Consider the following 17,471-nt stretch of genomic DNA (forward strand, 5'->3'; position numbering starts at 1 on the left):
TGGTTTCAGGATGCAGCCTGTGTTTAAGTTTGAGCGAGAGGCAACTGCCAAGGAGGTGCTGGGCCAAACTCGGTGCTGTTTGTTTTCACTAGGGAAACTCCTCTTTCCCATGAGAACCACGGCTCAGAGAAAGTTCTACTGTGCTGGCTGAGTAGGGCATGATTTCTGTCTTCTCTTGGAGCATTTTCCCCATCTCAAAATGTAGGAACCGTTTTATTGCAGGTCGTTGCTGTCAATAATCGTGTTATGCAGGCAGGTGTAGTCCTGAGATATTTAATGCCTTGAGGATTGAAAATCTGCATTTTAGAATGTAGAATGCCAAAAACACAAAACTAAATGGTTGAGAGATTTGAGCATCCTGTCCTGCTGCACCAGATCACCCTCTGTGTTCGGAGGCCGATGGTGACACTCGAGGTTCGGGTGCCCTGGGAGTCTACGCGCGCATTTTGGGAGGGAGGAGAAAGGAAGGTTGGTCTTGTTTTCTGTGGAAGAGAGGCCTCTAAAGCCACGCCTGCCTTGGAGAAGGGAGGACAGGTGACCTACGTGGCCCTCGGGCCTTCCTCCCTGCGAACTCCGTGCCAGACCAAGGGAGGAAGGGTCTGAAAGGTTCCTAACCCGGAGCGTCTTAGGGCTGTTTTCTTTGTCCATGTTCCATTGGTCCCTGGGCTGCCCAGATTCCTGGGGCTGGGTAGTACGTAGTGCCCGGGGTGGCTGAATCCTTAGCATTTTGTTGTTTCAGAATCAAAACACATCTTGCACTTTGTGGAAGACTGGTTTTTGTGTTGTTGTTGTATGTTTGTTTTAAATTTAAATTTTGAAGAATTACTTCTTACATTGAAAGGAGAGACAACTAAGATGTTTATTTTGATAGCAATCTTTTTTTTATTCCTTCATTTGTTTTAGAAGGCATGATATTTTGTTTGTAATCCTACTTGATCTCTTTTGGGAACATGTTTTGCTTTACGCACCATTTTCTCCTGCTGAGTTTGGGTCAGTTTTCCTTTGAGTGAGTGAGTGGCGGTGTGGAAGCTGCCTCCTCCTGTGATTGGTTCCTCTTGCCCTGGATGAACAGAATGATAGTGTTGCAGGGTGCGGTGGGCTTCAGAGGAGCATTGGACAAGATCTAACGGGATCCGGACGTGAGTGGGGCTCATAGCTGCAGTTTCCTCAGTGTCATAAAAGCAGCTCCTGAATTCCGTTCTCTCCCTGGACTTGATGAAAGTCAGCCGGTCTGATGGTTAGAGCCTGGCCCCCAGCCCCACCCATTAGCTAGCGCCACACCCCAGAGATTGCAGGAGAGCCTGGGAATCGAGCCTAGGAGTTGTAGATTGGCCTGCAGGCTCTTGTTTGGCCAGCCTGTAGAGATATATATATATATGTATTTTAAATTTCAGTTTGGCTGCCTGTAGAAGGGCTAGCATGCTGTAGCTCACCGTGGGCCCCATCACTGGACATTTACTCTTCCTTCTAGCCCCCGAAGAAGGGCGTTTGGATTTGCAACTCCCAAAATAGCTTAAATCCTTGGAGTTCACAACTTTCTGAAAAGGACGTAAGTGTCCAAATGGGTAGGAGAGCTCTCTTACCCTGCACATTATGGTGGGCAGTATGGAAGTTGCTGAGTGTGCTAGAGTGGTCTGTCCAAATCTACACGCACAGCCCCAGGCTGAGGCCCGAGAAGGCCTTCTCTACCCTAACTAGTCTACCCCTTTACATGCTGGCATCTGGCATTTTTATCCACATGACTATTTAGAAATTGTCCTGATCACTTTGGTCCATTGAACTCAATGGAGCACTCAACTTCAGGATTAATGTGGGGTGGAGGTGGGACTTGCATTGGATCTAAACCAGTTCCTTCTTCCCCAAGTTAAATTTGTCACCTACCCCCATCCCCCTTTTAAAGTCTTAAGTATACATTCTAATCACAGTTTCTGCATTTATCATGAAGTCCAAAATTTGCCAGGGAAAGGGAAAAGGGATATATGTTGAGGCTGCTAAATGTGAGTTTGGGCCCTTTGAACAAAGGTAGCAGGATGGGCTTAAAGGATTTTTCTCTATTTATTCAGAAAAACCTTCTCTCACAACACATTCCCTAGAGGTGATATGTAAAGTTTTTTTGGACTGTATTTCTCAGTCATTTTCACTATTCATTATTGTCGTCATCAGAAGGAGATGCAGAAATGGGAAATTCATGTATATTAGCAGTATTAATCTAAGATTATGTGGAAGTAGATGAAAGTGAAATAGTTGAAGAAGGATTATTTGTAGCCAGTCTAGTCCCAAGGCCACCTCCACATCTTGTTACCCATCACCCAGAACGAAGTGGTCATCTCCTCTTTGCCGGAGCCTTAAACACCGCCCCCTGCCCTTCTCATGTGCCTGCTTCCCCTGGGGCAGCTCATTCATTTGTGGCTTTGGTTATCCTGTATAGGGCACACTTTTCTCAGCACAGCGTGGGGACCCTGACAGATCCAGTGCTGACCACATACTTTCCTCAGACAGGTTATAAAAGCATTGGGTTTCCACTGTGCCTCCGAGTCATCCTGATTCAGCCCCTGATGTCACATTCCAGTGGCCTTATCTAGACTTGGATTCTCCCTGAACGTCCCCAGCTTCACAGACATATTCCCTTCCCCCAGGCTTCTTTCTCCAGGGTGACCTGAGGATGCTGTTTGCTACTAGTATTTCTCCCACGTGATGCCCCATTTCCGAATTCTGGGGTCACCATAGTTAGTGACATAGATGAATACTGAAGCTACTTCCCTTAGAAACAACTCAGCTTTCAAAAGGCTGTTATAATAAGTGCATCTTTCAGTCAGTTCGCAGTGACATTCAGCAGTACTTCCGTGGTTCCTGGAGTTGACAGAGCTTCGATCCAATATGTTTGAGGCTCTGAAATTTGGTAGATGAGCTTCTTCACTTTCTATTTTTAACCTACACTGTTAAGAGGAATGTGAAGGGACTAGAGTAAGTGTAGTTTGTAGGAAAGCCCTCCCTGCGCTAGTCACAGGGGATTAAAAAATACACCAAACAAAGTTACTAGTTAAAGGGTCTAGTTAAAGAGAGAAGAAAGGGGACAAAGGATGCAGCTCACATTTATGGGAAGCATTCCGCCCTGGGAAGAGCGCGCAAATATCAGGCACTGTTAAGTGTTATACAGAGAAAATAATGATCTCTTTTAAAGTATAATTTGAATAAAACGTTAGGGTTTTTTTAAAGTGGAAGAATCTGGAGTCATAATGCTAACCAACCCTCTCATTTGACAGGTGAGAGAATGTGGCCCGGGGAAGGGAAGTGGCTTGTCCAAGGCAGTGACGTCATTGGAGCTGGGACTAGAACCCAGGACTGTTGGCGGCTTGGCCACCTGGCCAGTGCTGTTCCCGCCTGTGTGACTAGGTGTGCTTGTTGCTCAGAAGTTCATGGAAGTAACAGGGAAAGCCTGAGCAAACTTATCCTTCCTGCTGAGTCCTAGTCTTCTGGAGTCGGTGGTGAGGGAGAAGTATTCTTCTGGAAACAGCATCACCTTGGGCCTTTGGCAGCTTTCTTAGCTTATTCCTACTCCCCGCACTGCTTCCTGTTGAGAAGTCCAAAATCTGGGCTCAAGGGACCACTGTTAGTCTGAAGTGGAAAACAGAGGCAACTACAAACCTAGTATTTATTTATTCAGTGGCTTTGCATGTAAAATAGAACCTGCCTTCAAGGTGTGTTTGGTGTAACGATCTTTTTAAAGTAAACATCAGCAATGAGAAATATTCCACTTTGATCTAAAACGCCACGTGGTTTGTCCCCGCACAGAGCGACAGGGTTTCATGCAAAGCTGGAAAGGCTGGCTCTCGTTCTGGTTCGGTGTTTACTGGCTGAATGGAGACCTGTGGACTTGAGACGGCGTGCCCGGTGTTGCTGAAGCGCGCTGAAGCTCTGTAGTGTAGAACTCTCCATGCTTAGTGGCGTTTTATGTTTTTATATTAGAACAGGTGTCGAGTTAGCTAAAAAATGTTGCTGACCCACTTCTTTGATTCTGGAGTATTTTTTTAATCCGGCTGAGACAGAATGCTTTTCAAAAGTTCTCTTTCTGAACAGCAACTGGGTTCATTGTACTGTCGTACCTTGTGTGTGTCGCGTGTATCAGTGAGTATGTTTTTGAGGTTAAAGGTAGATTTGGGTCCTGGAACCTCAAGCCCTTTGTAGAAAATGGAGGAAAGCTCTCTCTATGATCTAATCAGAGTGTCCCTGTGGGGAGCAGACAGTGAGGTTGCGCCTCTTAAATCCTCTGTGTCCCCCTCCTCACCAAATTGGGGTGACTCTGGGGACACGTATTTCCAAACAACTTTATCTTTGGTCTAAATTCCATCCAGACATAGCACCATGTGGGAGAAAACAGGAGTCCCTGGAGTGCTCCCACCCCTCGCTCCTCCCAGAGCTCAGGCCTCACCCTCCCGCACGCAAGCGGATGCCAGGAAAACGAGGGTGGGAAGCAGCTTTGTACTCAGGCAGTGATTTGAACTAACGTATACCCTGCTGAGAGTCTTTTTTTGAGTCTGAACCAAAGACAAAGAGGTTTGATCCTTGTCCAGTAATAATGAGTTTGCCAGGAGCCAGAACGCAACAAACAATAGTCATTGTCCTTGGTCTGGAGGATCCGTTACCCAGAAGCTGTTGGGGGGCATCGGATGTTAACAGGATCTCTGTTTTAGGATCGGTCTGCCTGTGGGATCGGGAGAATGAGGAGATGGGGGCACTGAAGTTTTCCTGACCCTTTTTTCTGTCATCATCGAAAGCATGTGTTAAGCAACTGTCCACAGATGGGGCCCGCTCTGCAGATAAGTAGGACAGACGAGAGCTTACAGTTGGAAACAAACAGTTCTGTTCTTATAAAAACGAGGTCAGAGGCAACAGACAAATAAATGGCACGAGACAGAATAAACTAAGGAAGAGTAGCTTCAAAATGCTGGGAGCAGGAACATAAATATTGTGAATTGTTGAGTCTTGATGATACGCTTCTCAGAGTTGAAAGGGTGACCGTGTTACTTGGTTAAGCTGTAATCTGAGTCCATGTTTTAAGTGATGTTATCCTCCCTCCCTCCCTCCTTCCTTCCTTCCTTCCTTCCCACGTAGGTGCCAAGCACCGTGTGAGGTGCTGGGGATGTTGGTAGGAGTAACTTACAGTCGTTGTCCTTAGAGAACTGGGCCTCAGCTGGGGGGAAAGGGAGACCAGTTTGGAAAGTGTGTACAGAAGGAGTCCCCAGCGTTAGACTGCGTGTGCACATGGTGGTTTGAAAGCTAAAAATATGTGAACTCCGTTAGCGACTGTTGGGGACGGTGGTGTCAGCTTAGCTATCTGTCTGCTGACCTTTGGGCTCCCGCGTTAGAGCTCAGGAATGCTTTCTCTCCGTCCCTGTCTGGAGACTGGGAGCTGAGGTGAGGTGGGAGGTTGGTAGAGGGCGTGGAGGGTGTTACAACCCCTGTAAAGCAGGGCTGAGCTTAATCACAGGAGGGTGGGTATTTTGGGGCTATGGTTTTTAAATTTCAGTGAGACTGTTTCTGCAGTCTTCAAATAAGTCTAAAATTATCTTTCGACATGCCAGCTTTCATCAGTGTGGGTTTTATTTTTGGTACCATGGGCTGTGTGTGCATAACAGATGTGAGGACTTTTTTCCATTAGAGCTGTTGAGGGCTTCTGACCCACAGAGAAAAGCGTTGGCATTCAGAGGCGTGTGCTTCCCTAGTCCCACCACCGTTATCTGCAGGCAGATAAACTAAAATACTTAAATTGCTGCTCTAAAAATGACGCATGGGAGATGGACAGTTCACTTACAGCACCAGTTCCATCTGGGGACAGCAGTGAGCTCTGGAGAAGGGGAAGAGAGAGTGGAGGCCAGAAGGCAGGACAGCACGGGGACACTCAGAAGACATCCACTGAGCTGCTCTGCTCTCTGCTCCCCTGGCTTTCCATCTGTAGAGTAAGTTATCACCAGCTGTCATTCGCCTTTGAGATGTTAATTTATACTTCCCCAGTTCAGCACAACTCCTCAGCTCTTCTTCCTGGTGGTCCAGGGGTGAGCGAACTTTCTCCTTAAAGAGCCGGCTGGAAAACACTTTCAGCTTTGGGGTCTGTGTGGTCTTTAGCAACTACTCGCTCTGCCATTTTAGGGCAAAAGCAGCCAAAACAATGTGCCAACAAATGAGTGTGGCTGTGTCCCCATAAAGCTTTATTTACATAAACAGGAGCTAGCTGGGTTTGACCCACAGGCTGCCATCTGCTGATGCCTGTGTTAGACACAGGGGCTCTGTGGGTATCCATCCAGTTATTCCCTCCTTCTCTCTAAAGGGGAAACCTCAATGGCCTGAACTTTGTGCTGAGGGTACTGGAGTTCTTGCTTCAGCTCCACGTCCCTGGGCTGTGAGAACCACATACTGGGTCGACCATGCAAGAATAATGTAGTAATAAATTTAGTGTGACACATTTAACAGGATATATGTCTTATTCTGTGTGACCTTTTGAAATAATGGTAAGTCATTCACAGGTAAAAATGATTAGTGTTCTTTTTATGTAGCCCAACCAGGCATTTTGGTGATCAGGAAGAAGTGAGGATGGAGACAATGAGTGTATGGGTACCCTAGGTCCTCTACTGCTGGAGACCCCCAATTCCAGATCCAGTAAATGGTAAAATGAGAAAGATGCTCGGCCAGGAATCTAAATGTCTGCCATGTCCTGGTCCTCAGTACTAGGATTGGGCAACAAGTCACTAGGGGCTCTCAGAATCTTGAGGTTATGGGTACTGTAGAGTCCCATCTCTTGGGGGATATTAGATTCTCATGTTCCACCTAAGGCAAGAATCGTGAATAGTCAAAATTAGCCATGGAAATGCTTGAAATATCCTTAAGTAGAGCACACATGGTTTTGTGTATACCGCATTTCACTAGAAAGTTAGCTCCTCGTTAACATGGATTTTTTAGACCCATTTTATTCCGTGCTTGTGTCCCCGTAACCTAGAACGATACCTGCACCTGGTAGACATGAATGATCAACGTCTGCAAGAATATACGTTTAACTGTATGATGTAGTGTATAGTATGGAAGAAAGAATGCACATGCAAACTCTAATTTCACTGCGTTTTTAAAAATTATTTACAGAAGGCAGTCATGCTCATGGTCGAATTTGCATAGAATACGTCACCACTGTGTTCCAGGTTCACACATTCAAGAAGAAAGCTGATTTGGGGCTCACTTAGGGTATAAGCACTTCTTCTGTCCGATAAGTGGTCCAAATAGAAAACTTCACCTGTTTAGACACTGAGTCCTCTTGTTATGGAAATGCTAGCATCTCCGTGTTCAGGAGACATCCTTCGGTCGGCCTTGTTCCTCTCAGGGCGGCACCAAGCTCTCCATCAGACCCTGTGTTCTGTGGGAGAGGGTGGGGGGCAATGACCATATTTTCCAACTGAAACAAAGTCCAGACCTCTATAGCTGCGATTTTACATTGTCTCTGGGGTTAGGTGTAGGTTTTTTCTTGACTCAGAGGGCCCTGTTCCCACCCTGCTCCCTTTGATTGCTGGGGCAGTGCTTGTGGGCAAAGACCCTCAGAAACCAGGACTGAGATGCAGACTCTGACGGGGAGGGGCAGCACAGGATTTCCTGGCTGCAAGGTGGGGGCTGTGTGGCTTTGCTGGCAGTTCCCTTTCTCTCTTCTACTCTCCTGTTACCTTCAACCCTAGAGTTTTCAAAAACCCTCACTGGGGAGTATTGGCAGTATCTATGAAAATTTAAAACGTACCAACTTTATGACCCAGTGTTCAACTTCTTGGTATCTGTCCTTCCTAATGCTTTACATGGCTCTGCACAATACAGATGATGTCCATTGTGCGTTATTTATTATAGTGAAAAATCAGACACAACCAAAGAGTCTGCCAGTTAGGTAACAGAAAATAATTATGGTTGGTCTAGACTGTGGAATTCTATATAGTAGTTAAAAAGGCTTCAGATAGATTTATATGTTCAACCTGCAACAATCTGCAAGCCATTGTGAGAGTAGAATAACACAGCAAAAGGTCTAGAAGATAGACGTGCGACCGTGACAGCGGTTACCTCTGGGAAGCAATCAGATTAGAGTTGGGGTAATAATGGTCAAGGCAATTCTGTTTTCTGTATCTTTATCGTAATTTACATTTTCTTTGGCAACAAGAATATAATTATGTATTGCTTGTATAATTGCAAGTAAATGCAATTTAGGAACAATCCTTGGAACTTGGATCCTTTGCAGTTAGATTTCTCGAAAGCACGCGAAGAAGGCTCGCTCGGTTCGCTTTCTGACCCAGATCCCTGACTGTCTCCTCAGCCGTCTGCAGTCCGGCTTCTGCTTCCACCCTGCTCGAGAGAGTATTCTGATCTGTGTCCCAGATGACTCCTTGCTGCCAAATCCAGTTACTTCTCAGGCCTCCACCCATTGGCAGTGTTTGACACCACTGACCCCTCTGCTTCTTGAAAGCCTCTCCTTCAGCTTCTCTCTGGTTCATCCTTTTCAGTTTCTTTCTTCTTCCCAGCCCCTGGAGGTTTGCATCCCCCAGGGTTCTGAGCTGTGCACGCCTCTGTCTTCCTCCCCTTCTTTCACTGCATTCCTCTCCAGGTGACTTTATTTACTCCCATTGATGCCTCCTTTGCCACCTCTGCGGGTCACTACGAAATCTTGATCTCTAGTCCAGCCATCTTTCTGGAGCGCTGCACACGTAGCCATCAGCCCACACTTCCCCTTGGTACAGGCACTTCCAGTGTAACTGATTGTTAAGTGAATTGCTGCCCCACCACCCCAAAACCACTCTTCCCCTGTGATTCCTATCTGCCACTGGTCTGCCATCGGATCACCTGCCAATCTGGAATCTGAGATCCTAGTCCTGGGTTCCTCTGCCTTTATTCATGGGCCATGTCAAATCAGCAAACAGGACCTATTCATTCCATGGCCCCCAACCCCCACTGCCATTGCCTCCTGAAGGCCTACATCAGTTTTCAGTGGGATTAACTCTTATTTCTCTGTCCAGGTCAGTAACTGGTGGAGTTCTTATTTATACATTCTGCCCGCATGTCACCTAATTCTCTAAACAGGGCTTGACATTAGCTGATTCCTGTTCCCGTTCTGTGGACGAACCCTTCACACCATTGTAATTAGTCAGTCCTCCAGGGGCTGTCTTGTTTGGATTGAAAGCTTATTGTTTAAAGTTGATTTCAGTTGTTTTCTAACTGTCTAATCGTGTTTGTGGCTATTGATCCTGATGAAATGCTCGTGGTGGGAGAGCTGGGAGCATCACCTCCGTCTCTGCATGTGTGCTTCCAAGGTTCTGAGGAGTTACTGTTTGAGGGCATTGAGTTCCTGATTTCAGAGGTGGCAGGGTCAAATAAAACCAGACTCTGGAATTTTAATTCTTCTTGTGGCTTTTAATAATGACACAATGTAGATTTTTCTCTTAAAATATTTAGAAACTCAAACAAAAGAACATCAAGTACTGGTTGTTGTTACGGTTTTTTTTTTTTTTTTTTTTATAGCCCCCACATCCCAAAAAGGTCCTCAAAGATAGTGACTTATCGAGAAATGAGTCTTGGTTGCTTTAGAGGCTGTCTATGAGAGGATGGAAGCCGATTTTTTCGTTTCCTGAGGAAGATTCGCCCTGAGCTACATCTGTTGCCAATCTTCCACTTTTTTGCTTGAGGAAGATTCACCCTGAGCTAACATCTGTGCCAGTGTTCCTCTATTTTGTATGTGGGTTTCCGCCACAGCATGGCCACTGACAAAAGGTGTAGGTCTGTGCTCAGGAATGGAACCCAGGCTGCTGAAGCAGAGGGTACCCAGCTTAACCACTAGGCCACAGGGCGGGCTCCAGAAGCTGATTTTACCATTCCACATTTCACAGCTCCTGTCCATTGGTGAGTGACAGACAGATGACATTGTCGTGGAGCCTGGAATTATTCCACAGAGAAAAATAAATTGTCATAGAAAGTTTGGAAAATATCAGAAAGAGGAGAGGCAGACTGAAAGAGGCTCCTGGTTCTGAAATTCGTTTTTAAGTGAGGGATATTAAAAAAAATCTGTAGATCCGGTTCTTCTAGTTTTTATGCTGTTACTCATGCTGAGCTGCCCAGAGCTTTCTTTGCAGCTTGGTTTCATTCACTGCCCTAGAAATCTGATATAATGAAACTTAAGAAACATTAGCTTTCCTAATAGGCCATTTTCTCACCTCTCAAATAATACTTTAATATTATAGGAGCGGGACTCTCATCTTCCTCCTCTCCATTTCTGTAGGAACCACTCCCACAGTCCATCCTTTATTCCTAAGTTTGCAGCATCTGAGCCCCTGGCCAACTAGACCTGTAAGCGTTTCCATAGCTCTTCTGTTTCTTTATATTTGTTTGCCTGAGATTGGGGGGCATGGCTAGCATCTCTCCTACGGAGACAAAATTGCTTGGATTTCCTTCTAGCTCCCATCTCTTTGAGCTTAGTACTTGTGTTGAAGTTTTAAAAATGTCTTCCGTGATTTGGGAGTTGATGTATTTCCTTTGGGTGGTGCCCAGGTGTCTGGAAGACAGACAAGTGAGAGCTGTTTTTCGGAACTCAGTTCTTATATAAATGTGCCAGGGAAGGGTTCACCTCATTGCAAGTTACCTGTATCCTTCCATACGAATCCCTTGGTGAACTGAATAGAGCATCTGCTGAGTTCCAGGATGCTCATTTTCCCCCCATGCTTGTATCAGAATGCCTCACCCAGTCAGTGACACATGTAATTTGCCTGACTCCTTCCCCCAGAAATTCTTTTTGTAAAATAGATAGTACTTTAGAATTAAGGAAGTTTACTTAATGGCTATGCGGACTAGGAACTGTGTGAGCACTTCACGGGGATTAACTGATTCGATCTCGGGGCAGCTCGTGGGGTGGGCGGCAGTGTTGTTTCCTTGTACAGAGAAGGAAGTTGAGGCTCGGGGAGGACATGTGATTTGCCCCAGTTAGTGGTGGAGTTGGGGCTGGGAGTCCACGTGACTGTTCTCACTGATAATTTGTGGCTTCGAGTCTGGTTGCCCTGGGGGTTGGGAGGAAGCCCCTTGCCCTCAGCTGTGTACAGATCCAACACGGATGCAGTGTCCTTGGGTGCCCGGAGCCAGACTTCAGGGGCCATACCCTGAGCAGGCCTGTCCCCGTCACCCCACAGTGTGGAATCAGTATGTGATGTATGTTTTCTTTTTTCAAAACTGGATGGAGCTTGGAACAGCAAATATTTGATCAGAGCAAATTCCCCTTGCTGAATCCTGCCAGCTTGTTCAACTCGAAGGTTCTTTGCCTAAAAATATTCACCACTTACTGAAGGCTGAATGACTAAGTCGCCCGCAGAGCATAAAGCAGATCTGTCTGGAGCAGGGGGTGGTTTGCCTACTTGTGTTTTGGTTGAAATATGCAGTGCCACATACTCACCCTTTGAGGAGCCCGAGGGCCTCTGGGAGTAAACAGGGAGGGCTCTATAGCAGCTGATGGGCCGGAGCTCTGATGGGCTGGAGCTCCGATCTGCTGGCATTAGCATTCTCCTTGAAATGCATTCTAGGAGAAGGAGATGAGAGAAGTCCGTTTGGGGTGGGGAGGTGGAGAAGAGCCTGAAGGGCTGGTGTAGATGAAGGGGGTGCTGACAGGCGTGTGTCATAGTGGGGGGTCCGGAATTGGCTTTGCTGATAGAGCAGCAGAGAGAAGGGAGGGAGGAAAAGAGTCAAATGAGTATCATAGAGCAATAAATCCCATGTAAGTACAGCAGCCTAATGAGTGAGGTGGTGTGGGTCCTCCAGGAATACAGTTTTTACAGATTTAAAGCAATGTCACCTCCTTGTTACCCGAACCACTCAATGGGGATAGCTTTGGTTTCCGGTTTGAGGCTCTGAAACGTTCACTTTGTGTGGGGTCTCCCCATTGCTTCAGTATCTGGAGAGGTTAATCCCGTGAGTTTGCTCTCTCACGGTGAAACACAGCTGAAAAGTCAGAGCCCTTCGGAAAGCACTCGCTGACCTCTCAGCCCTTCATAGGGGCCCCTCCTGTATCCTCATATCTGGTCCTAATTGCCGTTCTGAATCAGCTTCCAGACCAGACGTTCTCACTGGGATGCCTAGGGTGCCTCCAACTCTGTAAGTTAAAAACACACTCCTGAGGTGTCTTCCTAGTGCCACACTCTGTCCTCTGCCAACCCTAGTCCCCTCCACCCTGAACAGCAGCGTGTTAAAAGAAGCAAAAGGGAACCCTCCCCATCCTTCACTTGCACGGTTCACTGTGCGCATTCTTGTCATCCGCACCTCCTACCACCTATGACTTCTACCCACAGAATTTCTATTTTTTCTGCCACTGGTTGACCCTCTTCATCCATTACCTGGACTGGTAAACAGTGGCCTTCTAACTTACCCTCCTGCCTCACACCTGTCCCCTTTCCAGTCTGTCCTCTGCTTTGCAGCCACCCCAGCTTAAACAGTTGTTTCTCCTTGCCTACTGACTGGGGGCCGGACTTCTTAGCATGGCATACCTGGCCCTTCCCAACAAGACCCTGCTGCCTTTTGTCCTTCACCTCTTGCCAAGCAATACCTTTTTAGTATAAGTATGTCCCATGCAATATTTAGTCTATGTCCCAAATATTGTATACAACACACTTATACTAAAAAATTAGCCATTGCTTATGCAAAATTTAAATTTTCTTTTTTCTTTTATTTTTTTTACTGAGGAAGATTCACCCTGAGCCAACATCCACTGCCAGTCTTTCTCTTTGTTTTTTTTTGTATGGGAGCTGCCAGCACAGCATGGCCACTGACAGTGGAGCAGTGTAGGTCTCCGCCCAGGAACCAAACCCAGGCTGCCGAAGTGGAGCACGGTGAACCTAACCACTGGCCCACCAGGACTGGCCCCGAAATTTAAATTTAACGAGACATTCTGTATTTATCTGGCAACCCTACACGTGTGTTACTTTGTTTTACAGCCTGGTCAAAAAATATAGTAGTCTCTATGCATTTATATCTTGCTCTGATCTAAAAACATTGCAGTTGCACGACTTGTTGACTGCAAAGTGTTTGACATTTCTTCATGAAATCCTTCGTGTCTGTTCGTGAAAATGGAGCTATGCTTGTACGGTCTCCGTAATGATGCATTTTTGCCTGAGACACTACTTTGGAAAGATACGTTTTGTTTTGGAAAAACGTGTCTGAGAGTCAGGCGCAGTAGCTTCAGACTGCAGGTCTCTTCCGAGGGGAGCAAATCCTCATTCAGGAAGACGAAGTCCAGTTAAATTTAGTCTTCCTTTTGTTTATGGAAACCTTAATAGCCCCGGTTATTATTGTTTCTTCAAGATCTTTTCTGGAGAAGGAACTAAACTATCGTGCTTCAATTTCACCTCCAGCTTTGTGTGACTTTTGTCCCTGTGATATTTTTGTCTTATGAATAACAGCTATAATGTGATTTTCAACTGGTTTTCTGTTCTGAAGAATGTTCAACTTTGATGTTGATGAGAAACAATTTTTTTTTACGACTGACTAAATCTGTATTTTCTGACATTAATAAAAATGTTCTCCTTATGTAAGATTTTAATTATTCTGATAATGTAAATAGGTTTTACATCAAGATCTAATTGGACTAGAATAAACAATTGTCAGCATTTGTTAGAAGACTAAGATGCGTAAATAAAGAGCTCAGTGGATCAAGAAAAAAACCCAATTAACAGCCAATTCACAGAGAAAACTACAGAGGAACCTAAATTTAAGAAAAGATGTGAACTTTTACTAGTGATGAGGAAGATGGACATTGAAACAAGATAATGTTTGTTATCTTTGAATTGAGTGTTCAGGTTGGGAACATGAGCAGTCTCAGATATTATTGGTGAGATGTAAATTGGTGCAGTCTTTGAAAGTGTGATTTGACTTTAATTCTTGAAATTTGAAAACGTAGATACTGCTTGACCCATTGATTCCATTTCTGGGTCGGGAGTGTCTGTATAAATCACAACATGTGTGCAGTGAGGCATCCAAGCAGGGTTTATGGAATCAGAGTTCGTAGTAGCAAAAAACAAATACACAAAACAAAAAATCCTCCCAAGGAGCTCAATATGGGAATGCTAGCCAATTTTGATCCACCCTTACTATAAAATATTACATAGTGGTTAAAGAGAGTGGGTGGGGTTTTATGTATCCATAGGGAGAGATCTCTGTGGCTTACTGTTCATTGGGCAAATAATTGCAGAACAATATATATACTCTTATTTAATAAAGCTGTCTCTCTCTATATATGGTACCATACAGGTGTATGTGTGTGTGTGTGTTGTGTGTAAGGATGGGGGTGTGTATACACACACACATTTATATATGTAAAATAATAAAAACACCCCCCAAAATGTTAACTTTCCTGAGGTGGGGAGTGACATTTTGGGGTGAGAGTGAAGGAAGTCTCTCACTTTTTTCTATATATTTATGCATCTTGGGAAAAATTTATCCGTGTATTACAAGTGTCATTTAAAAAAAATCCTGATGCTGGATTTCAGAATTCATTCAGGGAAAGGAAAGGCTGAGTGGTACGTTATGAACACTAGATCTTTTCAAAAGAGTCAGAGTGAATTAAGTCGTCGTGTTTGGAAGGACACTCTACTCTCTTCTCAGCCTTCGTTTCTCTGAGCACGTGGCGCGCCTCCTCGCTGGGTTCTGACCTGTGGGCTGGGGGAACACCATGACAGCCCTTCTTTACCAGTTTTAGCAGATGACTGTTTTCTCTTTTTCCTCAGATCCCTTTTTACGAAGACCTTTGTAAAGGCATTAAAGCTGGAGACACCTGCCAGAATCTGGTGGGGTACTCTGCCGTGTACAGAGTCTGCTTTGGAATGGCCTGTTTCTTCTTCATCTTCTGCCTCCTGACCTTAAAAATCAACAACAGCAAAAGTTGTCGAGCCCATATTCACAACGGGTAAGTCCCGGGTCTTCGTGGGCATACGTCCCCTTTCCTTGGGTTCAGAACAGTATCCAGGACCTCTTCCACTCGTCAGCCCCTCCCTGCTCTTCCTCCAGTTGAAATTGGTGACACTGATTTTAGGGAGGGTGGGACTTGCCACCACCCAGAGGCCTGAGAACTAGAATCCTATTTGTAACACCTGGTACCGTAACGAGACATGAAGTGGAGACAAGAGTTAATTTCTTGTACCAAGATCTCTCCCCAGGTCGTTTCCTCCCCTGCAACAAAATGGTGTTTTGCACAGTCCAAGGCCACGCTGAGTCTGTATAATTAGGAAAAGGCAGTCTCCAGTCACTTAATTACTTCCCCTCGATTTGGAGAGAACACTGCCAGTGGCAGAATCGTGGATTGACATGCTTACCTTCTAAGAGACCTTTTGTCCTTCCTTGAATATCATTTAAATACATTTCCCCCTTTTTGTTTCCTTCCAGCTTTTGGTTCTTCAAACTTCTGCTGTTGGGGGCCATGTGCTCAGGAGCTTTCTTCATTCCAGATCAGGAGACCTTTCTGAATGGTAAAAATGGGGTATTTTGGGTACCTATTTTGTCTTTACCCATTTTGTGAAATTATTCAAAAGCGTAGTCCAGGGTGCGTTTGATATTTTGAATTACTGATTTTCTTATGGCTCAAAAACACATTCCTGGCGCCAGCCCCATGGTGTAGTGGTTGAGTTCAGCCTGCTGCACTTTGGTGGCCTGAGTTCGTGGGTTTGGTTCCTAGGTGCAGACCTACTCCACTCATCAGCCATGCTGTGGCGGCAACCCACTTATAAAGTGGGGGAAGATTGGCACAGATATTAGCCCAGGGCTAATCTTCCTCAGCAAAAAAAATTCCTGCCTTACCTGCCCATACTTTATCTACCCCGGGCCCCTCCTTCCCCACACCCTCTTCTGCCTCACCTCCTCCAGGGAGGTGAGAAGGCCTTTGATTAGTCTGTGGGCTGAAGATTGAAATGATGATTTTAAGGTTATTGGCCTGAAAGGAAAATGAGGCACTTAACATTTGTTTGCAAACCGGTTTAGCATGTCAGCCATGAGTGAAGAGGCGGGGGAGACCTTGTTCTCTCTGAGCACTGCCCGGAAGAGCCGGGGACAACAAGTACATGGCCTCTGAGCGGCTCTAAACCTGCGGCAGCTGTCATGGGATCGAAAAGGCATCCTCCAGTCTACTTCTAAACGTACCTGATGTGAAACCGTGTCACACAGAGTTATATTCCTTATTGATAGAACCTACCAAAATTGGTTTAATGTGAAGCCTTAAATCAGCCCTTCTTCATATGAACTAGGGAGAAAAAAAGCCTGAATTTCAGCAGTTCCAAACACTGTTCAAACCAAATGGATTCACTTTCCTAATTAAGACAGTAGAACAGTCGCCTTGCGTCAGTCCACAGGGAGCCGTCAGAGTCCCTCTGACAGTCACATGTTGGGGTCCGACCAGTTTTCAGAGTCATACTGGTTTAATCTGTTCCTTAAGGAAGTCATGCCCCAGTCTCATTTTTACCTGAAATGCTGCTTGCTGGTTTTCTATTCCCCACAGACCTGCTTTTATGTATTAGAATAATAGATTTAGAACGGGAAAGGTCTAGTCCAGCTCAGTCACCTTTATATACAGGCTGCAGCCCAGAGATGTGACGTGGCACATCCAAGGTTAGCGCTTTTTTGTAGCAGAGCCAGAAGTAGGATCTGAGTGCCTGGTCCCAAGTCGGAACCTCATTTCCTCACCAGATGTTGGTGGCTCCCTATCCAATAAAATTTGAACCCTTGATTTTTCTGGCAGTGTGTGTTTTTACTTTTAAATTGTGGGTCCTCATTGATTTTGTGAATTACTGCCTCTGTTAAGATATCTGGCAGTGAGAGCATGGAGGTTAAGCTTGGGTGCTCCAGAGCCAGGCTGCCTGTGTTCACGTCCCAGCTGCATCCTTTACTGGCTCCAGGACTTTGTGGATTTACATAGACTCGGTTTTTCTCCTCTGTAAAGTGGGTATAATAGTACCCAACTGATGATCGTGTGGGAATTAAATGTGTTGTAGGTACTGTCAGCATGCAGTAAAAATGAACTGTAGTCATTACTCTCTTTTGAGCTAAACGCTTGGCACAATCACCTCATCTCCTTCTGGATGGTCTTCTTTTGCAGCCTGGCGCTATGTGGGGGCCATCGGAGCCTTCATCTTTATAGGCATCCAGCTCATCCTGCTCGTGGAGTTTGCACATAAATGGAACAAAAACTGGTATGTGCCTTTATGGAAAACTTCCGGTGGACCCACTGCCTGACTCAGAGAAGCCGCCGGTGGAACGGTGTTGATAAAGCTGTGCTCTAATTTGCACTGCAGGGGTCGGCAGCCTGCACACACCAAAAACAGCTTATGCTGGCACCTTGCCTCCGCCCCTGCTCCTGGGTCCTCTTCATTCACTCCTCTCCCATACTGTTTTTCTCTCCTTTCTACCTTTCCTTCTTTCACTTCGTTTCTTTTCACTTTTTAGCT

The 17,471-nt window shown here is 45.6% G+C and overlaps 1 protein-coding gene across 3 annotated transcripts in view; it reads left to right on the top strand.

Moving 5' to 3' along the window:
* Positions 1 to 17,471, top strand: part of SERINC5 (serine incorporator 5) — an 84,844-nt gene that overhangs the window by 44,029 nt on the left and 23,344 nt on the right. For all 3 annotated transcript variants that reach the window (XM_046666697.1, XM_046666698.1, XM_046666696.1), the window contains exons 3-5: positions 14,766 to 14,944; positions 15,421 to 15,503; positions 17,123 to 17,216. In XM_046666697.1, coding sequence (XP_046522653.1) covers positions 14,766 to 14,944; positions 15,421 to 15,503; positions 17,123 to 17,216 — 356 coding nt within the window. The remainder of the gene's footprint in view (positions 1 to 14,765; positions 14,945 to 15,420; positions 15,504 to 17,122; positions 17,217 to 17,471) is intronic.

The sequence above is a fragment of the Equus quagga genome, chromosome 7 (genome assembly GCF_021613505.1).
Source record: "Equus quagga isolate Etosha38 chromosome 7, UCLA_HA_Equagga_1.0, whole genome shotgun sequence".
Classification (NCBI taxonomy): Eukaryota; Metazoa; Chordata; class Mammalia; order Perissodactyla; family Equidae; genus Equus; species Equus quagga.